This window comes from Cebus imitator, unplaced genomic scaffold (assembly GCF_001604975.1).
Source record: "Cebus imitator isolate Cc_AM_T3 unplaced genomic scaffold, Cebus_imitator-1.0 Scaffold524, whole genome shotgun sequence".
Classification (NCBI taxonomy): domain Eukaryota; kingdom Metazoa; phylum Chordata; class Mammalia; order Primates; family Cebidae; genus Cebus; species Cebus imitator.
The window spans coordinates 1,155,128-1,179,211 of NW_016107839.1; the positions used below are offsets into that span (position 1 = coordinate 1,155,128).

The 24,084-nt window shown below is 61.9% G+C and overlaps 3 protein-coding genes and 1 non-coding gene across 5 annotated transcripts in view; 1 reads left to right on the top strand and 3 right to left on the bottom strand.

The window, feature by feature from the left end:
• Nucleotides 1-2,624, bottom strand: part of CNN2 (calponin 2) — a 13,385-nt gene extending 10,761 nt beyond the window's left edge. The window contains exon 1 of the mRNA XM_017514467.2: nucleotides 2,479-2,624. Coding sequence (XP_017369956.1) covers nucleotides 2,479-2,541 — 63 coding nt within the window. The 5' untranslated portion in view covers nucleotides 2,542-2,624. The remainder of the gene's footprint in view (nucleotides 1-2,478) is intronic.
• Nucleotides 2,625-7,075: 4,451 nt separating this feature from the next.
• Nucleotides 7,076-7,182, bottom strand: LOC119468892. Its single transcript, XR_005197692.1, has one exon. It is a non-coding gene; the product is annotated as a U6 spliceosomal RNA (small nuclear RNA).
• Nucleotides 7,183-7,546: 364 nt separating this feature from the next.
• TMEM259 (transmembrane protein 259) lies at nucleotides 7,547-18,854 on the top strand. 2 transcript variants are annotated; one of them, XM_017514461.2, is made up of 11 exons: nucleotides 7,547-7,973; nucleotides 14,166-14,444; nucleotides 15,270-15,369; nucleotides 16,067-16,177; nucleotides 16,437-16,559; nucleotides 16,633-16,733; nucleotides 16,806-16,863; nucleotides 16,941-17,024; nucleotides 17,106-17,238; nucleotides 17,365-17,464; nucleotides 17,586-18,854. In XM_017514461.2, the coding sequence occupies exons 1-11, from the start codon at nucleotides 7,734-7,736 to the stop codon at nucleotides 18,129-18,131; spliced, it is 1,875 nt and encodes a 624-aa protein (XP_017369950.1). In that variant the 5' UTR covers nucleotides 7,547-7,733; the 3' UTR covers nucleotides 18,132-18,854. The 2 variants fall into 2 exon arrangements, with proteins under 2 accessions (XP_017369950.1, XP_017369951.1); XM_017514462.2 differs by having other exon boundaries at nucleotides 16,992-17,024.
• Nucleotides 18,775-24,084, bottom strand: part of GRIN3B (glutamate ionotropic receptor NMDA type subunit 3B) — a 13,385-nt gene continuing 8,075 nt past the window's right edge. The window contains exons 4-9 of the mRNA XM_017514458.2: nucleotides 20,895-21,040; nucleotides 20,516-20,631; nucleotides 20,206-20,357; nucleotides 19,714-19,878; nucleotides 19,569-19,639; nucleotides 18,775-19,333 (exon numbers count right to left, since the gene is read on the bottom strand). Of these exons, the coding sequence (XP_017369947.1) occupies nucleotides 18,919-19,333; nucleotides 19,569-19,639; nucleotides 19,714-19,878; nucleotides 20,206-20,357; nucleotides 20,516-20,631; nucleotides 20,895-21,040 (1,065 nt within the window). The 3' untranslated portion in view covers nucleotides 18,775-18,918. The remainder of the gene's footprint in view (nucleotides 19,334-19,568; nucleotides 19,640-19,713; nucleotides 19,879-20,205; nucleotides 20,358-20,515; nucleotides 20,632-20,894; nucleotides 21,041-24,084) is intronic.

Sequence of the window (24,084 nt, forward strand, 5' to 3'; positions counted from 1 at the left end):
CCCCCGACCTGGGACCTGCCCGGAATCACTTGTGTTAGGGTCCCCCGACCTGGGACCTGCCCAGAATCACTTGTGTTAGGGTCCCTGACCTGGGACCTGCCCGGAATCGTTTGCGTTAGGGTCCCCTGACCTGGGACCTGCCCGGAATCATTTGCGTTAGGGTCCCATGACCTGGGACCTGCCTGGAGACAGCTTGCGGCCCCGAAGAGGCAAAGGGGAGGCTCCCCAGCTCACAGCCCACCCAGCTCGGGTTCCCACGCTCGGGAGCAGCCCCGCCTCGCCGGCAGCTTTGATCCCGAGGAGTGAGAACGGGCAGCTGTTGGGGGCACAGCCCCGCCTTGCCCAGCTGCACCTCGTCCCTGCCGGCTGGGGGGGTGGGCAGGGGTCCCTGGCAGAGGGGCCTGGCCCGCCCCGCCCCCCGCGGCCGTCGCCCCCCCTTGCTGCCCGGCCGCCGGCCTTCCAGCACATTCCTGCTGACCACAAACTGCCAGGAATGCGTGCTGCCTCCCTGGCTAAATCTGAACCAGCTGTTCCCAGCGGGTCCAGACCCCCCAGCTGGAATGCAAGGCCGAGACACGGTGGATCCCAGCTGCCTCCATGCCGTCCAGCCGGGAGTAAACTGAGGCACAGGGCATTAGGGGAGGGAGACAGAGGTCTCTGGCTGTTTTTAGCAGCGGGTAAAGCAGACGGCTGCGGGCGGAAGCCAGGGGAAGCTGGTTTCTAATTGGGATACCAGCCTTCCTTGACCCTGGCAAGCTGGCCGACGCCTCACCCACCCTCCAGACAGGCAGACTGAGGGTTTCACGGGGAGCCTGCTGGGCCGCCGCCCCGCCAGCCTCTGCCCTCACCCCCGCCAGGGCAGGTACCAACCTGCCACCTCTCCACCCCGACTGCGGAAGTCGCCCCACCCTCCTGTGCCCTCTCCCACTTCCTCGGGCCCAGCAGGCACTGGGTTCCCATCTTGGCCCTGCCCCTTGCGGGCTGTGTGGCCCTGGGCAGCTGGAACGACGTCTCTTGGGTCCCCGTGGACACTGGCTGTGTGGCGGGTGTGGCAGGGTGCCCACCCCACTGCACCGGGGGCTCCGAGAATACAGGGTGCAGATGTCCCCTAGAAGGGGGAGTCACTGCCCAAGCCTCAGCCTCCCTTTTTGGCCAAGAGCTCGTGTGAAGGCTTGGAGGAGCTCACGGGGGGAAGCAGGAATTCTCCCTCCAGCCTGCCGGTTCTCAGGTGCCGGAGGGGCAGGTGGCTGTCGAGGCTGGCACGGCCTGTGCCCGAGGTGCAGAGGCAGGTTCCCCTGCAGAAGCCAGCCCTGAGGACACCTTCCAGGTGCCCGGTGGGTGCCGGGGGAGGGGGTGGGTGGGGACGACACCTCCCCTGGAAAACAATCTAGTTTTTCGAAGGGCTTGCACGTTTTAACGTCATTTGCTTGATTCTGCCAAATTGGCCTCCAGAGAGACCACTGACCAGCTGGAAGGTCCTGGAGTGTCAGGTCCCGGTCCTCTCCCTGGGACTGGGATCACAGCCCCCGCCCCCCACTTTCCCTAGGAATCCTGTCTAGTACCCTGCTGTGCGACCCCGCAGAAGTGTCTGCCCCTCTCTGAGCCAGAACCACAAGAGCGTTCTTAAAAAGTGTCTCCCCCTAATCCTAGCTTTTTTTTTTTTTTTTAAATTATAGAGACGGGTTTTCGCCATGTTGCCCAGACTGGTCTCGAACTCCTTGGGCTCAAGCCATCACCCAGCTCCGCCTCCCAAAATGCTGGGATTACAGGCATGAGCCACCGCGCCCGGCCAGGCCCCAGCTCTTGTTTCCAGGCTGCAAAACCCCACATATTAGAGACACCTTCAGAGAACCTCTTCGTTGTCCCTATCCGTTTGTCAGATGGGGACAAAGAACGTGGAAAGGAACTAGCACCCCTGCCCGCAGGACACCCTCAAGGTGTCCGAGAAGTCAGGAAATTCCTGTGTGTGTGGGGGGGCAACACTTCTCAAAAACCACTCAGCCCCGCCCCTTCCCCTCCCAAAGCTAAGAGGCCCCAAAAGCAGAAGTGTGGCCAGGGGATGCCGGAGTTGCTGGGGTCCCCCCAGACCCCTAGAGCGTTTTCGGACCTTGAACGGACCTTCTCGAAGGTTGAGAGGGGCCTGGGGCTTCACATGTGGGGGTCCTGGTGTCATGGCTAGGGGAGGAGCTCAGACCCAAGTACCCGAGATGCTGGGGAGATGAATGGGTCGCTTTTCTCCCAGATCTCAGGCCTCGCTGCTCCCCCAGACTCGCGGGGGCTTCAGGGGATACCCGCAGAGCGCACCCCACACACACCCCAGGCGTCAGGGGGAACGGGGGCCACCCCGCCCCGGGTCTCCGAGCTCCCTGCCCGCGCGGTGCCGGGGGTCCCGGGGTTCCCGGGGCGGGGGGGGTCCTGCCTGGGTCCGAGCGCGCGGCGGCCGCGCTGGCGGGGACGGGGGGCGCGCCCCGCACTCACCCGGTTCTTGACCTCGGCCGACAGCCCGTACGAGGGGCCCTTGTTGAACTGCGTGGAGCTCATGCTGGCGCGCGCGGCGGGACGGGGCGCACGGGCCGGGACGGGACGGGGCGCGGGTGGGAGGTTCCGGGCCCCGCGCGCTCCGCCCCCGCCGCCGATTGGCCCGGGGCGCAAATGTCCTTATAAGGTCCGGAGGCGCCGAATTCCTGCGGCCGCGGACTTCCTGAGCCCCCTCGGGGCGCCCCCGACCACCGCCCGGCCCGAGCGCCCCGGTTCCCGGGGGCCGGGGGGGGGGCCCTCGCCCACTTTGAAGCGACGGGAAACTGAGGCAGGGAGGGGCGGAGGCTCTGGACCCCCTGGACGTGGCGCTCCTGCCGGCTCCCTGCTCAGGGTCGCTTTCTCCGCCTCAGTCTCCTCTTCTGCCAGACGGGGGAAGGGAGAAGGCCTGGCTGGGACCTTAATCCCTTTGGGGCAGGAAGGAGGGCCCCTCCCTGCCACTTAGAGGCGTCTAACCCCCTCCCAGGGAACTCTAATACCTGGGAGGTGGAGTAGAACCAGGGCAGGTTCCTCAGAGAAGGGCCATTGGAGCAGGGGCTTTGATGGATGAGTAGGAGTTTGTCAGTCCAAAAGAGAATAGGATTCTTACTGGGTGAGGTAGTTTGCACCTGGAATTCCAGCTACTTGGGAGGTTGAGGCGGCAGGAGGAGGATCGCTTGAGCCCCGGTGGTCAAGGCTGCAGTGAGTTGTCATTACAGCATAGCACTCCAGCTTGGGCAACACAGTAAGACCCTGTCTGGAAAACAAAAAACAAATAAAAAAAAAGGTGGGCAGCTGATGCCTGAAATGGCTGAGGAGGGCGGATCACTTGAGGTCAGGAGTTCCAGCATGGAGAAACCCCCCATCTCTAGTAAAACTACAAAATTAGCCAGGCGTGGTGGTGCATGCCTGTAATCCCAGCTACTTGAGAGGCTGAGGCAGGAGAATTGTTTGAACCCAGGAGGCGGAGGCTGCAGTGAGCCGAGTCACGCCACTGCCCTCCAGCCTGGGCACCACGATGAAACTCCATCCCAAAAAAATAAAAGAAGTTAGCTGGTGGGCGTGGTGGGGGGGCACCTGTAATTCCAGCTACTCAGGGGGCTGACGCAGGAGAATCACTTGAACCCGGGAGGCAGAGGTTGCAGTGAGCTGAGAGCAACCAGAGTGAAACTCCATCTCAAAAAAAAAAAAAAAAGGGTGCCGTAGCTCAAGCCTGTAATCCCAGCACTTTGGGAGGCCGAGGCGGGTGGATCACGAGGTCAAGAGATCGAGACCAGCCTGGTCAACATGGTGAAACCCCGTCTCTACCAAAAATACAAAACATTAGCTGGGCATGGTGGCGTGTGCCTGTAATCCCAGCTACTCGGGAGGCTGAGGCAGGAGAATTGCCTGAACCTGGGAGGCGGAGGTTGTGGTGAGCCGAGATTGCACCACTGCGCTCCAGCCTGGGCGGGAGAGCGAAACTCCGTCTGAAAAAAAAAAAGAAAAAGAAAAAGTTATGTTTGTTATTTGTGTTGGACCGCTGTGTTTGTGACTACTTGCAGCCTCTTTTTGTATAGCCTGTGAACTAAGAATGGCTCTTAAATTTCTAAGTCTTTAAAAAAAAAAATCAAAAGATGAAAATGATTCTATCAAACGTGGAAATTGCATAGCTTTCAAATTCCCGTGTCTGTAGACAAAGCTTTGTTGGCACACAGCTGTGCCAGTCCATTTATGTATCATTTACGGCTGCGTTTTCTCTACAACGGCAGAGGGTAGCAGTTACACTACTCAACAAAGCTGGAAATACCGACTGTTGGCTTTTTTACTTTTTATTTATTTACATTGATTTATTTTGAGATGGTTTTTAGCTCTTGTTGCCCAGTCTGGAGTGCAGTGGCGCGATCTCAGCTCACTGCAACCTCTGCCTGCCAGGTTCAAGCGATTCTCCTGTCTCAGCCTCCTGAGTAGCTGGGACTACAGGCGCCCGCCACCACCACCAGCTAATTTTTGTATTTTTAGTAGAGACAGAGTTTCATCATATTGGTCAGGCTGGTCTTGAACCCCTGACCTCAGCTGATCCACCTGCCTTGGCCTCCCCAAGTGTTTGCGCCTTTTTCTTTTTTCCTTTTGAGATGGAGTTTCGCTCTGTCACCAGGCTGGAGTGCAATGGCGCAATCTTGGCTCACTGCAACCTCTGCCTCTCAGGTTCAAGCAACTCTCCTGCCTCAACCTCCTGAGTAGCTGGGACAACGGGCGCGTGCCACCACGTCCGGCTAATTTTTGTATTTTTAGTAGAGACAGGTTTCACCATGTTGGCCAAGCTGGTCTCGATCTCTCGACCTTGTGATCTGCTCGCCTCAGCCTCCCAAGTGCTGGGACTACAGGCGTGAGCCACCGCACCTGGCCAGGCCTTTTTATTTTTTAGAGACAGGGTTTCACTCAGTCACCCAAGCTGGAGTATAATGATACAATCATCGTTCACTGCAGCCTCCAATTCCTGGGCTCAAGCAATCCTCCCACCTCAGCCTCCTAAGTAGCTGGAACTACAGGCGCACACTACCATGCTCAGCTGATTTTTAAAAACATTTTTTTGCCAGGCGAGGCGGCTCACGGCTGTAATCCCAGCACATTGGGACGCCAAGGCGGGCGGATCACCTAAGGTTGGGAGTTCGAGGTCAGCATGGCCAACATGGAAAAACCCTGTCAAAAAAAAAAAAAAAAAATTAGCAAGGCATGGTGGTGCGCACCTGTAATCCCAGCTACTTGGGAGGCTGAGGCAGGAGAATTGCTTAAACCCAGGAGGCGGAGGTTGCGGTGAGCCCAGATAGCGCCGTTACACTCCAGTCTGGGAGACAGAGTGAGATTCCATCTCAAAACAAAAAAACTATTTTTTATTTGGCATGCTTGGTCCTTGTTCATTCCTGGGTGTAGGCCGAACTAACATTGGGAGAAAAACCCAGTTTATAGTTGATAATTTTTTTTTTTTTTTTGAGATGCAGTTTTGCTCTTGTTGCCCAGGCTGGAGTGCAGTGTTGTGATCCCGGCTCACTGCAACCTCCGACTCCTGGGCTTAAGCAATTTTCCTACCTCAGCCTCCATAGTAGTTGGGATTACAGGCGTGAGCCACCATGCCTGGCTAATTTTCTTATTTTTAGTAGAGACGGGGTTTCTCCATGTGGGTCAGGCTGGTCTTGAACTCCCGACCTCTGGTGATCCGCACCACTGAGCCTCCCAAAGTGCTGGGATTATAGGCATGAGCCACAGTGCCCGGCTTATAATTGATAATTTAAAACAAAGATGGGTTGAGCTAGGTGGCTCATGCCTGTAACATCAGCACTAGTGGAGGCTGAGGTGGGTGAATCACTTGAGGTCAAGGGTGCAAAACCAGCCTGGCCAACATGGTGAAATCCCATCTCTACTAAAAATACAAAAAAATTGCCCTGCGTGGTGGTGTGCACCTGTAGTCCCAGCTACTCGGGAGGCTGAGGCAGGAGAATTGCTTGAACCAGGGAGGCGGAGGTTGCAGTGAGCCCAGATGGCAACACTGCACTCCAGCCTGGGAGAATAGAGCGAGACTCTGTCCCCCCCACCCCCCCCAAAAAAAAAGATGTTAACAGCCATTTCCCAAAGCAGACCTCCTTGTGATTTTCCCACCTCGGCCTCCCAAAGTATTGGGATTACAGGCGTGAGCCGCTGGGCTCAGCCCTGATTTTTGTTCTTTTTTTTGTAGAGACAGGGTTTTTTTCATAGAGCCATGTTGCCTGTGGTCTGAACTCTTGGGCTCAAGCAATCGGCCTGCCTCAGCCTCCCAAAGTGCCGAGATTACAGGCTGGAGCCACTGCGCCCGGCCCATCTTTGTTTTAAATGATGAACCATAAACCGAGTTTCTCCCAGTGAGTTCAGCCTACGCCCAGGAATGAACAGGGACATCTTGGAGGTTATAAGGAAGACGGATTGGATTAAGCTAGATCCCTTTTACTGTCTCAGTCATAATTTCACAAAGGGGGTTTCTAAACCATAGTGTTCTCTTGTGTATGCAGCAGGCGCTCAGTATGTGCTCCTGAAGAGCATTTACTTATTTACTGTAGCGCAAGGGCCACAGGGGCAGGTGGCAGGGCGCCACAACCAAGTGGGGACGGCCAGAGTGTTCTCCAATCGCCAACCTCAGTGGTGCAACGAGAAACGGAAAAGGGAAGGCGATGACGTCACAAACCTGTGACGCCATCGCACGACTGCGGAAGGGAAGGGCCCTGTGACGTCATTACTGGATGACGGAAGGCAAGGGCACTGTGATGTCATTGCTGGATCACGGAAGGGAAGGGCACTGTGACGTCATTGCATGATGGCGGAAGCGAAGGGCCCTGTGACGTCATTGCAGGAAGGCCGAAGGGAAGCGAAGGGCCCTCTGACATCATTGCTGGATCACGAAAGGAAAGGACCCTGTGATGTCATTGCAGGATTGTGGACGGGCACTGTGACGTCATTGCAGGAAGGCGGTAGGGAAAGCAAAGCCGCCTGTGACGTCACGGCGGGATCGCGGAAGGGAAGCAAAGCGAGATGACCGGCGGCGCACCGCAGCAAAAATATGGAACGCTTCACGAATTTGCGTGTCATCCTTGCGCAGGGGCCATGCTAATCTTCTCTGTATCGTTCCAATTTTAGTATATGTGCTGCCGAAGCGAGCACGGTTTCAACATTCCCGTCGCAGGTATTTAAAGCCCTTCAATAACATCACCTTACACTGAGGTGAACTTATCGATGGGTTTTTTTAATATTTAGCACAGTTTCCTACAGTGGCATATTGCAGAACAACTCCTGTGCTTACACTTACTTTGCGTTTCTTGGATCACCTAAAATCCCATATGTTGTCATAATTTTACTGCCTATCTTGGCCTCATAGATGCGGTGGATTGTGGGTGTCCATATGCAAAAGAACAGGCGGGCCAGAGGCAGCCCTGCCCCCTGGCGCTGCAGAGCGCGGGGGGGGGGGGTGAGGCCTCCGCGGGCGGTCGCTGGCATCCCAGCATTCCCTCACAGGCGCAGGAGGGCCGCTCTTGCCCGGCGTGGCGACTCGCTGGCGTCATCTGGGCCGCAGCCGGAGGAGGAGGCGGAAGATGGCGTCCGCGACCGGGCGGCTGTAAAGAGCGCGGCGGCGGCGGCGGCGGCGAGGGCTGCCGATGGCGGCCGGGAGGCGCCCTCGGACACCCGCCGGCCGTTAGGGCGCGACGCTGGGCGGCATGTCGGAACACGCGGCGCCCGGAGCTCCGGGGCCCGGGCCCAACGGTGGCGGTGGCGGCGGCGGCGGCGGCGGCCCGGCCCCCGCGCGCGGGCCTCGCACCCCTAACCTCAACCCCAACCCCCTCATCAACGTGCGCGACCGGCTCTTCCACGCGCTCTTCTTCAAGATGGCTGTCACCTACTCGCGGCTCTTCCCGCCCGCCTTCCGCCGTCTCTTCGAGTTCTTCGTGTTGCTCAAGGTGACCGCGGCCCCGACCCCCGACCCCCGACCCCCGACCCCTGACCCCGGCGGCCGGCCCTACCCCCAAGTCTGCGCCCTCCGATCGCGATCCCTGGCCCCACCGGAGACACCGAGCGCCACCCTGTACCCGGAGGCCTCGACCCTGCCCCACCGATTAGGGACCTCCCTCGCGATCTCTGACCCCGGGATTGGCCGGGGTCACCGTCCCCTGACCCCGTCCCGCCCCGGGACGTCCACCCGGGAAGGCCGAGTCCCACTGCATTGGAAGCCGGGAACCTCACTCTCAGCCCCATCCAGGGCCCATCCCGTCTCCGGCCGCCACCTTTTCCGGGTCCCCACCTACGCAGGCTTGGAGCCCCTCCTGACCTTTGACCCCCGACTCTGTCGCCTGAGACCTTCAGCCCCGAGGCCTCCCTCCCCGCCCCCTGTGCTGGCCCAGAACGCAGCCTGACAGCCCCTGGGCCTGGAAGGCCACTTCCCTCTCTCCTCTTATGCTCCTTGCAGGGATCTCCCCGTCCTTGCAGCCTTCCACCGGCTCTCACCCCGTTCCCTGCTCCTGAGCCTGGGGGGAATGTGACTTAGCTGAGGTCACCTCGCTAGGGTTAGTGGCAAAGTCACCAGCAGGAGCGTTCCACCCCATCCCCGGCCTCCTCCTTCCCTGGGTCCCCAGGCCCTTCCAGCTCCCGGAGCTGAGTTGTGGCTCTTTCGCCCCTGCCTCTTGTATGAGGCAAACTGGCCTCTGAATCTTGGGTTCTGTCCCCTCCCGTCCTCCTCAGATGGCACAGAGGTCTCAGCGTGCAGGAGCATCGGCCTGAGTCCCTCTAAGAAGGGGTCTTCCTTGGGTGACAGGAGGGATTCAGCAGCAGCTTCAGCCCCTCAGAAAACAAGCTGGCCAGGGTCCTGGGCTGCCTGGGCTCTGGGCTTTGGAGTCGGAGTGTTTCCGTTTTGCATGAGAACACCGCCCGCCCGGCCTGCGGGTGCTGAAGTGCAGCTTTTCAGGCCTAGTCTGCAGAGCGGGGCTGACGCTGGCGGGCCAGGCTGCAAGTGTGAGCGAGCTGCAAGCCTGACAGGTTGGTCAGGAGCTGGCTGCTCTTTTGGGCTCAGCAGGTGGAGCGGAGCTAGCCGTCACACTGATCTGGGTGTGGATCCCAGCCTGCCGCAGCCTCCAGGGAGTCTCCCAGCCTTGAGACCTGTGGTCCCCCACAGGCCAGAGCTCAGCCTGTCATCCTTCTCACCTTGTGCCCTGCAGCCCCCCAGAGTGGGGTGGTCGCCTCAGTGGGCACCTGAGCAGGGCTGTGATGCTCAGGCAGGCGGCCTTTCCTGCCTCTGGGGTCCACAGATGGGGCCTGAAACTGCGGATGGAGGCCCATCTGTGGACATGGGTTTTCTTCACCACACTTCCACGAAGTGGCCCTGGTCCAGGATGGAGCCACTGGGTCCTTAGGCTTGTGGCAGGCGTGTGCTGTGTGCCTGGTCAGGTTCCCCAGAGGGAGCTCAGCCTCCCTGGGAGGTGCATGCCTGTGGCCTGGGCTCTGGTCCCACCACGTCCTGGTTTGGATCAGGCCAACCTAGCTGCATCTCCAGGCAGGTGCGACTCACAGGTGGGCAGATGGGGCTGGGCCGGAGCTGGAGGTCCCCCTCTCCTGTGTATGCCGCGGACTCTGGGGAGGTTCTCACACTGCCCTCCATCCCTCCTCTCTCAGCAGGGGGCTCTGGGCTGCCAGAAGTCTGGGTAGGGAAATTTTTTTTTTTTTTTTTTTTTTTTTTTGACGGAGTTTTTTTCTTGTTACCCAGGTTGGATTTTTTTTTTTTTTTTTTTTTTTTTTTTTTGAGACTTGCTCTATCGCCTGGGCTGGAGTGCAGTGGCTCGACCTCTGCTCACTGCAACCTCCATCTCCCAGGTTCAATCAATTTTCCTGCCTCAGCCTCCTCCCAAGTAGCTGGGATTACAGGTGCACCCCACCACATCTGGCTAATTTTAAAAATATTTTTAGTAGAGACGGGGCTTTGCCATGTTGGTCAGCCTGGTCTCAAACTCCTGACTTCAGGCAATGTGCCCGCCTTGGCCTCCCAAAGTACTGGGATTATAGGTGTGCGCCACCTCGCCCGGCCTGGGTGGGAAATCTGTTGGTTGTGAATCCTCCACCTGGTAACCTGTTGGCACAGAATCTGACCCTGCCGCCTTCACCCCTACTTATCTGCAAAGTGCAGGCTGGGACTGGCTGATTTCAGACGCTGCCTTGAGTTCCAGAAGGCTCATCAGCTTCCTGTCTGCCCGGCTTCTGGGGGTCTCTCTAAAGAGAGCCAGGTCCTCCCTGGTGCTCTCCCTTCAAAGCAGCTTCATCTCGTGGTGCCTGTTCAGCTCCGCTCCCAGTCCTGAGGCGGCACAGAGCACCCTGAGCCCTCACTTGGGCCTGGGTGGTTCGTGCCACGTGCTGGGGGGAGGAGGCAGCAGGGACCGGACCTCCCTTGAGCCTCGGCATCCACCTCTGCTGGTATCCTTCTCATCTTTCACGGCCCCGCAGCCAGCATGGCAGAGCCCATCTGTCCTGGGGCACTGGGCCCTGCGTCCCTGCACTTGGTGGTTGGGCTCTGGACTTGGGTGGCCACCGAGCAGATGCCTGCAGGGTGAAGGGGCCTTGGCTCAGCACCTCTGGGCATGAGCAAGGGCCCGCCCCCAGCTACAGGGAGTAATGGGGCTCCTCTGGGATGGGGTGTCATCGTGAGGATTAAAGACAGGGTATGTGAGCCAGGCACGGTGGCTCATACTTGTATTCCCAGCACTTTGGGAGGCCCAGGCAGGTGGATCGCTTGAAGTCAGGAGTTCGAGACCAGCCTGGCCAACCTGGTGAAACCCCATCTCTACTAAAAATACAAAAATTAGCCGGGTGTGGTGACGCGCGCCTATAAGCCCAGCTACTCGGGAGGCTGAGGCAGGAGAATCGCTTGAGGCGGAGATTGCGGCGAGCCGGGATAACGCCACTGCACTGCAGCTTGGGCGACACAGCAAGACTCTGTCTCAAAAAAAAAAAAAAAAAAAAAAAAAAGAGACAGGGAATGTGAGACCCCAGGGGCCTTGCTCTGAGTGCAGTCCTGTCACATTGAGGCACCTGTGACCTGGGGGGTGGGAAGCACCCCGGGTGGACAAAGGGGATCCCCAGGTAGGGCAGCGCAGGGCCTGCTGCAGGTTTTCCTGGGTGGGGCTGAGGGCTCTGTGCTCTCCCTGGAGAGAAGCGTGGCCCCTCAGGCATGTGTGTCGGTCAGTTTGTTGGTCAGTCAAATATCCAGAGGCGGGGGAGGCTGTTCCCGGCCCTCCAGGTCTGTGGGGAGACAAGGAAAAGGCCCACCTGGCGGCTGAGTGTTGGGGTGCCCTGGAAGCCCTGGCCAGGATATCAGGAAAGCTTCCTGGAGGAGGTGGTGAGTGCAGCCCCAGGCTTGGGGAGGTGCTCCTGTGGGTGTAGTGGTGTGTGGGCTGACCCGTAGGGGTGGGGTGACCCCATTGCAGGGTGGGCGGGGCATTCTGGAGGTGAGCCACAGCCAGTGTGAAGGGGCTTAGTGTCCAGGCAGCTGGAGGATGTGTGGGAATGCCCTGGGGCTGGAGCACGCGGGCGCCTGCTGGGGAGCTCGGGATCAGGTATTGGGTTGTGGAGTGTAGGGGTCTGGACCACCCGGGCATGTGAGTGGCTGAGCCAGGCTGCAGGGTGGAGCGTGGCCAGGGACCCATGGGAGCGTTTCCAGTTGAGATCCCTGGGCAGGGCTGCTGTGGGTGTAGACGAGGCTGCCTGGGTGTGTGGGCCCACGCCGGGTGAGGTGGCTGCTGCAGGGTGGCTGGTGACAGGCCTTAAGCAGGAGGACCCAGGACTTGGGATGAGGCTGCGACTGGCCAGGTGCTGCCTCCGTTTTCTGGTGGGAGATTTCGGGGGAACTGAAGCTTTATGGGGACGGGGCCTTGTTCACCGGGGCAGATTCCTTCCTGGTCATGCTCAGTCAGGGAAGAGGGACCCTGGTGGACCCTAGGCTGGGGGTTCCCGAGTGCAGTCAGCACGGATTACCTGACGGGGCAGACACGGTGACGTCTGAGTCACAGTATCTAGGGGACTTGGAGCCTTCGCCTGGAGTGCGTGCACATCACGTGAAGACACTGGTGTCCTCTCATCACGTCCACTGTCTTCGTAAGACAGGTCACTCACACCAGTGCTGGGTGTGGCGGGATGTGCGTCCCATGCCCTCCCCCGCTGAGCCTGCCCAGGGCGACCCCAGGAGCCGCTCTTCCTCGTGGGGTCACTGGTCACTGCTCGTGGTCAGAGGCCTTGAGTGTGCAGCCCGGCACTGCCCCCGGCTCCTGCCTCCTGGCCTTGTGACCTTAGCAGGTCCAGGTCTTTGGGGGCCTCTGCATCAGTTCCTTGTTTGTAAACCAGGGGTGGTATCGGCCGTGCGTCCCTTGGGAAGTGTCGGGCAACCCTAACCTTGGCCCACGGTGTGTCAGCTCTTTTTAGAACATCTTGGCACAGAATCCATTGCTGTCCTGGGCACAGCTCCTGCTGGACGTCTCAGACTGGACGCCAGAGCACAGCCACCAGCGCATCCACCAGCGCATCCACCATGGGCCTGGCGGGGCCCCTCTCTCCTGAGAGTGCTGAGCTGAGGGACTATGGGATCAGTGCCCCTGACCGTGACCCACCCCTGGGCCCAGATGCCACGTCGGGGAAGGGCTAGGCAAGGGATTTTCAACTCTCTGGGCTGAGGGGTGTGATGAGGCTTACCCAGCTGCAGGTGTGGGTGGATCCAGGGCTTCATCCATGCTCAGACTTGGGGCCTCCCTCCAACCACAGCACAGACCAGAAGTGGGTGGTTTTGCTGACTCAGCCCTTTGCTCAGTCTGCAGAGGGCTCTGGAGAGGAGGCCGGGCTCTCCGTGGGCGTGGAAGGGTTGAGGCTCCTGGTGGTCTCGCTCATGGCTGTGTGGCCACAGGTGGCTTGCGGCATCCCAGGCTTCGCTGGGCCTGCCAGCAGGTCAGGGAGGGCCCTGTGCTCCAGGCCTTTCTGGCTTGTGGTTTTGACTCCGCTCAGTTCTTCCCTGAGTCTGGGGTTCCACGTGGCTATGGGGGCCCCCTTGGCCCAGCTGGGCCCTCAGCTCTGCGGATCGGGGCAGCATGTAGAGGTGACCCTCACCAGTCTTGGGAGTGATGCCCGGACCTCAGGTTGGGAGGTGCAGTGGGCAGCCAAACCCCCCGACAGTGAGGTAGGCTCCCTGGAAGAGGGCTGCCCCACTGTGTTGTGCCTGCAGCATGCTGGGGCGCGGGCTCCCCAGGCCCTGTGGCCATCGGGGTGGGGCCGTCTTTGGCACTGCCGGGTGCTGAGCAGCATCCCTGGTGTCGTCCACTCCATCCAGGAGCTCCGCCAGTTATGATAACCACAGATGTCCACATCCCCTGGGCAGAAGCCCCCCGGTGAGAGCTGCTGCCACCCCAGTTCATAGGCTGTGCCTTGGGCACAGCAGCTTGGCCCTGCTTTGGGGCACCCTGCCCGGCCACGGAGGTCTGCTGTATCCCCAGCAGCTGGCCCCTCCAGGACTAGGAGGGGTGCACAGGGCGCCCCGCTGGGTGAGAAGCTATTTTTAGCCGGTGAGATCAAGGGAGCGCTGGGGACACCATGGAAGGTGAGGCAGGAAGCAGCAGGATGGGCTGTGGCAGGCCGTGCAGCCTTTTGTGGACAGTGGGACCCACAGGTGGCCCTGGCGTGGCAGCAGTACCAGCCACTCCTTGCAGGGCGGGAGCTGTTGGCTGGTAGCTGTCCCTGGTGTGCTCTACTGGGTGGGTCGGAGTCCAGCCTCAGGTCTTCCCAGGTGCGGCAGGTCCTGTGCACGTCTGAGAGGGCTCCGGCCTGCTGGCTTTGTCTGGCGCACCCCTCAGGAGGTTGGGGCAGTCACAGGCCTCACCTGAGCCCTGGGGCCTGTCAGAGCCGGGGTTGGAGTGGGGCATCCCCAGGGTCCTCAGTCACTTGGGCAGCATGGCGGGTTGGCTGGGTGCAGTCAGCGTGGGAGGGACCCGGGATCCTCGGCACCCAGCTCGGCTTCCGGAGCTTCCTTTCTTTCCCCTGTCCTGGGCAGCCCAGCGCACCCCGCCACGTAGGCCCTCAGGTGTGGGCTGCAGCAGGCCCTGGGTGCCCACTGACCGCCAGCTGCCCCACAGGCCCTGTTTGTGCTCTTCGTCCTGGCCTACATCCACATCGTCTTCTCCCGCTCGCCCATCAACTGCCTGGAGCACGTGCGTGACAAGTGGCCTCGCGAGGGCATCCTGCGCGTGGAGGTGCGGCACAACTCCAGCCGCGCGCCGGTCTTCCTGCAGTTCTGTGACGGCGGCCGCGGGAGCTTCCCAGGCCTGGCCATGGAGCCGGGCAGCAGCCTGGAGCTGGAAGATGAGGAGGAGGAGGAGCTGAGCATGGAGATGTTTGGGAACAGCTCCATCAAGGTGAGCCGAGCCTGGACTCAGTCCCACAGATGCTCGTGGCTGAAGGGGCGGTCCCTGACAGGGACAGGGTGTTGGGGTTCTTGACCGTCGGGGACCTGGCACACAGACAAGCCCACCCCCACCTGTCATGGCATTTTGGTGGCCTGGGGGGCTCTGAAACAAGACCCTCGGCCTGTCTCCCTGCTAGAGGCCTGGGCAGGGCAGAGAGGTCTGGGGGAAGACTTGGGCTGGGCAGACTCAGCCTTCGAGATTCCAGCTGTTCTGGGAAGCAGATCGTCTGGGGCTGGGGGTGCTGTGGGCAGGAGCAGCTGAGGAGGAGGCCCGGGGGCTGGGAGGCGAGAGCTCTGGGCCCCGTTCCAGCCCGTCCTGCTCCCTGCAGAGGTGGTGGGTGCTCGGTCAGCTTGTGGTGGCCTTGAGCACGGGTGGGACCAGGTGGCTGTGTTGGGCCCACGGTCTGGTTGGAAATCTTTTTGCTTCAGCAGTTGGGGTTTGGGGTCCCACCTGTTCCCGCAAAGCCAACTCCAAGAAAGAGTCTTTGGCCAGAGCATCGTGGACCCCTCCCTGGTGTCCACTGGCCGCGGCTGGCCCCTGCCGCAGCTTTAGGACCCAGAGCCGTGCCGTAGACGGTCCCACAGCAGGGCAGGCTTGGTGTTGAGGTGGGGTCCTGGCTGAGGCAGGAGGCACACGCAGTCCACCCTGGCCTGCTCCATAATGGAGCAGAGGCTGAGTCTCCCAAGCCCCTTCCCATCAGAGGGAACGCATCCTCAGGCCGGCCCTCGCAGCTAGGCTGGCGCTGCTGACGCCCTGGTCCCTGGTCACCCACAGTTTGAGCTGGACATCGAGCCCAAGGTGTTCAAGCCGCCGAGTAACACAGAGGCTCTGAATGACAGCCAGGAGTTCCCCTTCCCTGAGACGCCCACCAAAGGTAGGCCGCCCACTAAAGGTGTACTGCCTCATGGGGTTGCCCCAGCTATGGAGTCCTGGGATGCAAGCAGGGTGCCTCCCAAGGTCCCAGCAGTGGGGTGCTGGGGTGCAGGCAGGGTCCCTCTGAACGTCCCAGCCATGGGGTGCTGGCGTACAGGTGAGCTCCCCAGAACACCCCAGCCTGCTGGCCACTTGCCATGGACCTTTCAGGGTACCTGTGTGCCTTGATTCCCCCACTTGTCAGCATACAAGGCTGTAGGGGTGCCCCAGGGCCTGGGGTAACCGGCTCAGCTCACCTTCTCTGGGACCCTCCTGTGAACGGTGACTTGGAGGGGATGAGCCCCTCAGCTCTGGACTTGGGATTCTGGCTGATTGGGCTCAGAGAAGCCAGCCCTGTCCGGTCTGAGAGCAGGCAGTTTCTCCAGAGGGCTGGGGGCATTTCCTGACACGCCGCCAGGGCAGCGGGGCAGCCCAGGAGATGGGGCCGCGGGAGGAGCAGCCAGGCCAGCCGCTCCAGCGCACAGGGCGGTGCACCAGCTTGGGTGGGCAGCATCCCACGCGTCTGTAGGGGTCCTCCCAGCATCCACCAGGGGCCCAGGGCTTAGCAGGTCTCTTCCCCCACACCTCAACACCTGCCTCGGCTGGTGGCAGTGTTGGGGGTGCGTGGGGGCTGACCCGGCCCCGGTTCTGCCCGGCAGTATGGCCGCAGGACGAGTACATCGTGGAGTACTCGCTGGAGTATGGCTTCCTCCGCCTGTCGCAGGCCACGCGCCAGCGCCTGAGCATCCCGGTCATGGTGGTCACCCTGGGTGAGTCTGAGCCGCTGGGCTGGGGTAGCTCAGTGGCTGGGCCTCCCTCCTCCCTGGGGTCTTCCCCTACAGGCGCGGGGCTCGGGGTTGTGCAGGAAGGACTGGGGTCTGCCCTGCCCAGGCCTGCTTCTCAGGGCTGCGGTCCTGGATGGGCTTTCTGAGAAGGGGCGGGGCTGGGAGGCGGGCGGGGCCGGCCGCTTGCAGGGCTCCGGGGGCAGCCTGGGTGGGGCTCCCGGCTCCCTGATCCGCCCGCCCGCAGACCCCACGCGGGACCAGTGTTTCGGAGACCGCTTCAGCCGCCTGCTGCTGGATGAGTTCCTGGGCTACGATGACATTCTCATGTCCAGCGTGAAGGGCCTGGCGGAAAACGAGGAGAACAAGGGTGGGGCCCGCCCCAGGGCGGGAGGGGGAGAGGGCACCGATGGGGCGGGCGCTCACGGCCCCCTGCGCTGCAGGCTTCCTGCGGAACGTGGTGTCGGGCGAGCACTACCGCTTCGTGAGCATGTGGATGGCGCGCACGTCCTACCTGGCCGCCTTCGTCATCATGGTCATCTTCGTGAGTGCCTCGGGGTGGGCGTGGGCGCTGGGGGGCGGGAGCCGAGCAGCCCCTCACGCGCGCCCCTTGCAGACGCTGAGCGTGTCCATGCTGCTGCGCTACTCACACCACCAGATCTTCGTCTTCATCGGTGAGTGTCCCGCCGGCGCGGGGCGGGGCGGGCGTCCTCCAGGCCCTCACCGGGCGCCCGCCGCCCTGTGCCCGCAGTGGACCTGCTGCAGATGCTGGAGATGAACATGGCCATCGCCTTCCCCGCAGCGCCCCTGCTGACCGTCATCCTGGCCCTCGTCGGTGAGGACCCAACCCAGGCCTCCCCCGCCCCGCGCCGCACCCCACCCCGCCCGCTCCAACCGCCGCCGCCTCTCCCCGCAGGGATGGAGGCCATCATGTCGGAGTTCTTCAACGACACCACCACCGCCTTCTACATCATCCTCATCGTGTGGCTCGCTGACCAGTACGACGCCATCTGCTGCCACACCAGCACCAGCAAGCGGCACTGGCTGCGGTGAGCGCCGCACGGGGCAGGGCAGCGAGGGATGTGGGGCGGGGCTGCCGGGGCGGGGTGCTGGGGAGGGGCGGGGCCTGCGGTGGGACAGGGCCTCCCCGCCGCCCTCACACCCCTACCCTGCAGGTTCTTCTATCTCTACCACTTCGCCTTCTACGCCTACCACTACCGCTTCAACGGGCAGTACAGCAGCCTGGCTCTGGTCACCTCCTGGCTCTTCATCCAGGTGAGGCCCAGGCAGCAAGCGGGGATGGGCCGGCCGCGCCTTTCGGGCAGGGGGGCTGCAGCTGGGGAGGAAGCCTGTGGACGCCGCCCGCCCCGACTCCCGCCCGCCCCTCCTCCCGCAGCATTCCATGGTCTACTTCTTCCACCACTACGAGCTGCCCGCCATCCTGCAGCAGGTCCGCATCCAGGAGATGCTGCTGCAGGCGCCGCCCCTGGGCCCCGGGACCCCCACGGCGCTGCCCGACGACATGAACAACAATTCGGGCGCCCCAGCCGCCGCCCCCGACTCTACCAGCCAGCCCCCTGCCCTGGGCCCCATCTCGCCTGGGGCCAGCGGGAGTCCAGGGCCTGTGGCCGCGGCGCCCAGCTCCCTGGTGGCTGCAGCAGCCTCAGTGGCAGCAGCTGCCGGCGGTGACCTGGGCTGGATGGCAGAGACCGCTGCTATCATCACAGACGCCTCCTTCCTGTCCGGCCTGAGCGCCTCCCTCCTGGAGCGGCGTCCAGCCAGCCCGCTGGGCCCTCCTGGGGGCATCCCCCGTACCCCACAGGACAGTGTCCCCCCGAGTGACTCCGCAGCTCCTGACACAACGCCCCTGGCAGCGGCGGTGAGCGGGTCTAGCCCGGCCTCCACGGCCCCAGTGGAGGCGCCCTCGGAGGCTGGATCCTGAGCCGCACAGCTGAGCTGCCTCTGACCCCGGCTGTCCCGACTGGCTGGGCGTGAATTGCTGGAGCCTGTGGGGGTAGGGGAGGCCGTCCCGCGTGGGGGCGCCCGGCCACCTCCTTCCCCTGGTACTGCCCAGCCTGCCTCGGTGGCTTTCAGGGTTTCATGGGGTTTGCCCAGAAGGCAGGCTTCCCTCCCCATGGTGTGAGGTCGCGCCCCAGGCTTGTACCCGCTAGTGAGCTGTTTGAGCTGGCCAGCAAGGAAGAGGGGTGGGGTTCCGTGGAAGATTCTGGGCGCTTGGTGGAAGGTCTGCAGTGAACGTCCTGAGGTGGAGTGGGGTCCCCATGGTGCAGGCCTCTGAGCACGCGGAGGTGTGGAGGGGCGGCCGGGGCGGGTCCTGGGACCCTAGCGCTGTCCCTGCCGGCCTCGGCCCGGCTCTGCCTGGTGCTCTGTGCAGTGCCTTCTCCACGGCCCGGCCCTCCCCGCGTGTGCACCAGGCCTGGGGGCCCCGGGAGAGCAGAGCTTGTGCCTCGGGCATAGGGACGTGGGGTGAGGCGCCAACACCAGTGGCAGCAGCCAGGGCCGTGGTCGAGCTCTGCTCCGGGGTGGAGTGGGCCAGCGGCCAAACCAGTCACTCGGGGAGGAATGCGGAGGAGAGCTCATTCCATTCTATTTAATTGCAGTGTACAAAATTGTGTTTGTATATAGAATAAACTGTCTGTTGACAGCGGCCCAGCGCGCTGTGTGTCTTGATCCCCAGGACCCCGGAGGCCGCCTCATTCCCGGCAACCCCATCAGTCCGGGTGCGGTGATGCCTCCGCGGGGGCCGCCCTGGCCTGAAGCAGGCGCAGAGGCCGGTGGCGCGCGCTGTCCCCGAGCTGTGCCAGCAGCTCGCCGCGCCGCACCAGGGCCTGGCGGAGCCGCTCCCGCGCGCTCTCAATGCAGCGCTCCAGCTCCTGCAGCTCCCCGGGCCGGGGGGGTCCCGTGGGCTTCGCGGCTGACGGGCGGCCATTGGAGCACAGCCAGGCGGGGCCCTCTGGCGGCGCAGCCTCCGCCTCCGCGTCCGGGTCGGGCGCCGCAACCACGGCAGGCTCCAGCAGGAAGCGCACGCGGCGCCCCTTGTCCACGGCCCGGCGCGCCCGTTTCCAGCCCTCCGGAGCTGCCGGCGGGTCCTGCTGCTGCTGCTGCTGCTGCTCCACCTCGGGGCCGCTGGGGACCGAACCGGCCTGGTCACTACCCACGGGGGCAGCCGTCTGGCGCCCTGAGTCTCTGCAGAGAAAGGGTGGCCGAAAGGCACAACCAGGCAGCTGCCGTGCGCAGAGTTGTCCGAGGGTGGGCGGGGGCCTCCGGGAACCCTCTCCTGCACCCCGTGGCCGGCTTCAGAGCGAGCTGCTGGGGTGGGTCTGGGCCATCCTGGGTCGTGGTCGCCCCGACCACCACTTACCTGGGCTCCGCCTCTGCCGTCTCCTCCTTCGACGCCTCTGGCGGCTCCGTGTTGAGGGCGCGGTGGATTTTCTAAGACCGCAGACAGACCCGGTTGGCGAGGAGCCGTGGCTGGCAGGGCCGCCCGCCGCCCGCCCGGTCCGCACCTGGCTGGTGTGCAGCCAGTACTGCAGCCTGCTCCCCCTGCGGATGCGAGGCAGCGCCAGGCGGTAGAAGGCGTGCTCGCCCAGGGAGCTGAGCAGAGCGCTGCCCAGGCCCAGGCACAGCAGCACGAAGAGGCCCGAGAAGTGGTAGATGCTCATCTGCAGGGTCTGGGGGCAACATAGCAGGAGCCCCTCACGGTTACGTGATGGCCGGCCCCTGGGGACCCTTGAACTGGGGGAGAACAGGTTGGGCCAGAGAGAGGGTCCTGGGGCTATGGAGTCAGGTGTGGAGTCAGGTTAGGAGTCAGGGACTCCATGGCTGGAGGTGAGGTTTCATGGAGAAGAGGACACTGGAGCTGGGGTCTTGTAGGGCGAATAGAAGTGCGCAGAAGCGGACAAACGCACCTCGGGAATGAGCGCGGGGTTGGTCACCTCAGACGAGGCTCAGGGCCCCCCCACCCCCACCCCCACCCCCTGCCCCGGGCCCAGCCCCACCTCTGTCACCGCAAACACCCGCTTCCCGCAAGGCACCATCTTGTACCACTTGTCATGGAGCAGGTCAATGAAGCCGGAGGACTTGTAGCGGCTGATGAACTCGGACAGGTTGGAGGTGAGCGGAGAGTTCTGGGGCAGTCCGATGCCATAGCCTGGGGGCGCGGGGCCGGGGAAGTGGGGCCAGGCGGGGCAGCCCCGGAGAAACTCTGCCGGCACACGCGGGACTCCGCCCCTCCCCGCCTGGAACCCTCCATGGCTCCCCACTACCCCCAGAGAACCCGGCGCCCCACCCCGCCCAGGTGCCCCTCACCCTCGATGGCGAAGGGCTTGCCCACAGTCAGCAGCTTGCAGTCCGCATCGATGGAGACCTCGTAGTCTAGGAGCGACTTGTCCATGATAAAGGCGTTGAGCTTGGGGGGGTCGCTCCTGCGGGGCACTGGGGCGGGGTCAGCTGTCGTCCCGCCCACACCCTGCCCCCACCCCGCGCTCACGTGAGCATGGCTATGCCAGGGGCGGGGCCAGCTGTCGTCCCGCCCACGCCCCGCCCCCACCCTGCGGGCACGTGAGCATGGCTACGTGGGGCGGGGTCAGCTATCGTCCCGCCCATGCCCCGCGCTCACGTGAGCATGGCCACGCAGGGCGGGGTCAGCTGTCGTCCCGCCCATGCCCCGCCCATTCCCCGCCCTCACGTGAGCATGGCGACGCCGTGGGGCGTGGTGGGCACACTGTGGCGCCGCATGTGCGCGTGCATCTCGGGGAAGCTCTTCTTGATGTACGCCTCGGCGCTGCTCTCCCAGACGGTGCCGAAGCGGAAGTCCTGCGCCGGGTGGTGCAGCTGCGCGGGGGGGACCCCGTCAGCGCCTCTGCCTACCCCTGGGGACCCCCGACCATTGAGGGGCGCGCCGTCCTCTGGGGTGGGGCCGTCCTGACACTGCAGGGCCCTGAGCTGCCTCCACCCACTCTATGCCAAGAGCACACCCCAGTCATGACACCCACAACTGTCCCCAGACAAACACTGTCCAGGGTCCCCTGGCGGGGGTGGGGGGTGGGGGGTAGGCGCAGGATCTCCCGGGGTGGAGACGCTCCGTTCTAAACCCCGACAAGTCCATCTCCACCCCGACCTTGCCCTGGGCTCGGCTCCTAACCCACCACCTCCTCTGCTTGTCCCCTTGGGGTCCCACGGGAGACCCACTCTCCCACGCCCATGACTACTTCAGATCTGCACCCCGGGTTTTCCCACCCCAGTTGTGGGCAGCTGTCCTCATTGCCTCTCACACCCCATGCCCTGTCTCTCCAAAAACCCGGGGGCTCCACCTTCAGCACACAGGGAGCCAGCAACTCCCAGCTCTCACCCAGGCCCGGTTTGAGCATCCATCCCAGCCCCCTTCCCTATCATCCCCCCCCCGACCAGCCCTGTCCCCTGGGCGCAGTCCTCCCCACAACTGCCAGGGCACCCTGGTGCGGACCCCGAATGGATACGTGGGTCTGGCTGCTGGCGTCCCAACGGCCACGGCCTCCCCACCGGACTGCGGCAGCACCAAATCCCAAACTCGATCCCATCGGGCCTCTGGCTCAGCAGCACCTGATGGAACTTTCCAGGTGATGAAAATGCTCTGTCTGCGCTCAGCTGTGCAGCGCTTAAATTGGAAAAGCCGCCCGGAGCCGTCAGCTCATCAGACAGCACGGCGTCTACATTTTATTACTGTTTAACAGGGAACACCAGGGGCTGGGGAGCAGGCTAGGCATCCCCAGGGGATGCCACCAGGCAGATGCAAAAGTTCACAGACACTATGGGGCAGAAAACCCGATTTTGCCAAGAAATTGCAAAGGCCGGCTGGGTGCAGTAGCTCACGCCTAATCCCAGCGCTGTGGGAGACTGAGGCAGGAGAATCGGTTGAACCCAGGAGGGGTTGCAGTGAGCTGAGATCACGCCACTGCACTCTAGCTCTGGGCAACAGAGTGAGACTCCGTCTCAAAAAATAAAAATAAGCCGGGTGCGTTGGCTCACGCCTGTAATCCCAGCACTGTGGGAGGCCGAGGCAGGTGGATCACAATGTCAAGAGATCGAGACCATCCTGGTCAACATGGTGAAACCCCGTCTCTACTAAAAATACAAAAAATCAGCTGGGCATGGTGGTGCGTGCCTGTAGTCCCAGCTACTCCGGAGGCTGAGGCAGGAGAATTGCCTGAACCCGGGAGGCGGAGGTTGCAGTGAGCCGAGATCGCGCCATTGCACTCCAGCCTGGGTAACAAGAGTGAAACTCCGTCTCAAAANACTTTGGGAGGCCGAGGCGGGTGGATCACGAGGTCAAGAGATCGAGACCAGCCTGGTCAACATGGTGAAACCCCGTCTCTACCAAAAATACAAAAAATTAGCTGGGCATGGTGATTCGTGCCTGTAATCCCAGCTACTCAGGAGGCTGAGGCAGGAGAATTGCCTGAACCCAGGAGGCGGAGGTTGCGGTGAGCCGAGATCGCGCCATTGCACTCCAGCCTGGGTAACGAGAGCGAAACTCCGTCTCAAAAATAAATAAATAAATAAATAAATAAATAAAAATAAAAATAAATAAAAATATGGGCCAGGTGCAGTAGCTCACGCCTATAATCCCAGCGTTTTGGGAGGCCAAAGCAGGAGGATCGCTTTAGGTCAGGAGTTCAAGACCAGCCTGGCCAATATGGTGAAACCCCGTCTCTACTAAAAATACAGGTCAGGCTCGGTGGCTCACTCCTGTTAATTCCAACGCTTTGGGAGGCCGAGGTGGGCAGCTCATGAGGTCAGGCATTTGAGACCAGCCTGGCCAATATGGTGAAAGCCCCTCTCTACTAAAAAATAGAAAAATCAGCCGGGCATGGTCGTGCACACCTGTAGTTCCAGCTACTCGGGAGGCTGAGGCAGGAGAATCTCTTGAGCCCAGGAGGCGGAAGTTGCAGTGAGCTGAGATTGCGCCCCTGCACTCCAGCCTGGCGAGAGACAGAGAGGCCGGGCTCACACCTGTAATCCCAGCACTTTGAGAGCTGAGGTGGGAGAATCGCATGAACCCAGAGTCTGAGACCAGCCTGGACAACATAGCTAACCTCACATCTCCAGTGTGTGTTTTTTTCCCCCAAGTCAGAGTCGCTCTGTCGCCCAGGCTGGAGTGCCGTGGTGCGATCTTGGCTCAATGCAACCTCCGCCTCCCAGGTTCAAGCAATTCTCCTGCCTCGGCCTCCGGAGTAACTGCGATTACAGGTGCATGCTAAAAACCCAAACTTGAATCCCATTGTGACTCTGGGTCAGCAGCACCTGATGGAACTTTTTGGATGATGAAAACGCTCTGTCTGTGTTCAGCTGTGCAGCGTTTACATTGGAAAAGCCTCGTGGAGTGGTCAGCTCATCCGACAGCATAGCATCTATGTTTTACTACCGTTTAACAGGGAACACCGGGGGCTGGGGGGCAGGCCAGGCACCCCCAGGGGTCACCACCAGGCAGATGCAAAAGTTCAGAGGCACTGTGGGGCAGAAAACTCGATTTTGCCAAGAAATTGCAAAGGGGAGACTGAGCACGGTGGCTCACGTCTCATCCCAGCGCTGGGGGAGACTGAGGCAGGAGAATCCTGAACCTCCCTGAACCCAGGAGGTAGAGGTTGCATTGAGCTGAGATTGCACCACTGCACTCCAGCGCTGGGCAACAGAGTGAGCCTCCATGTCACTCTGTTGGCTAAATAAAAATAAAGCTGGACGTGGTGGCTCACACCTGTAATCCCAGCACTTTGGGAGGCCGAGGCAGGCGGATCACCTGAGGTCAGGAGTTCGAGACCAGCCTGACCAATGTGGTGAAACCCCCATCTCTACTAAAAATACAAAAATCAGCCGGGCATGGTGGTGCATGCCTGTAATCC

What these genes read in the sequence shown, in the direction of transcription:
- TMEM259 (XM_017514461.2), top strand. Translation starts at nt 7,734, where the DNA reads ATGTCGGAACACGCGGCGCCCGGAGCTCCGGGGCCCGGGCCCAACGGT. An exon ending in TTGGGAACAGCTCCATCAAG is followed by an intron (nt 14,445 to 15,269) that starts GTGAGCCGAGCC and finishes GGTCACCCACAG; the next exon opens with TTTGAGCTGGACATCGAGCC. An exon ending in CCCTGAGACGCCCACCAAAG is followed by an intron (nt 15,370 to 16,066) that starts GTAGGCCGCCCA and finishes TCTGCCCGGCAG; the next exon opens with TATGGCCGCAGGACGAGTAC.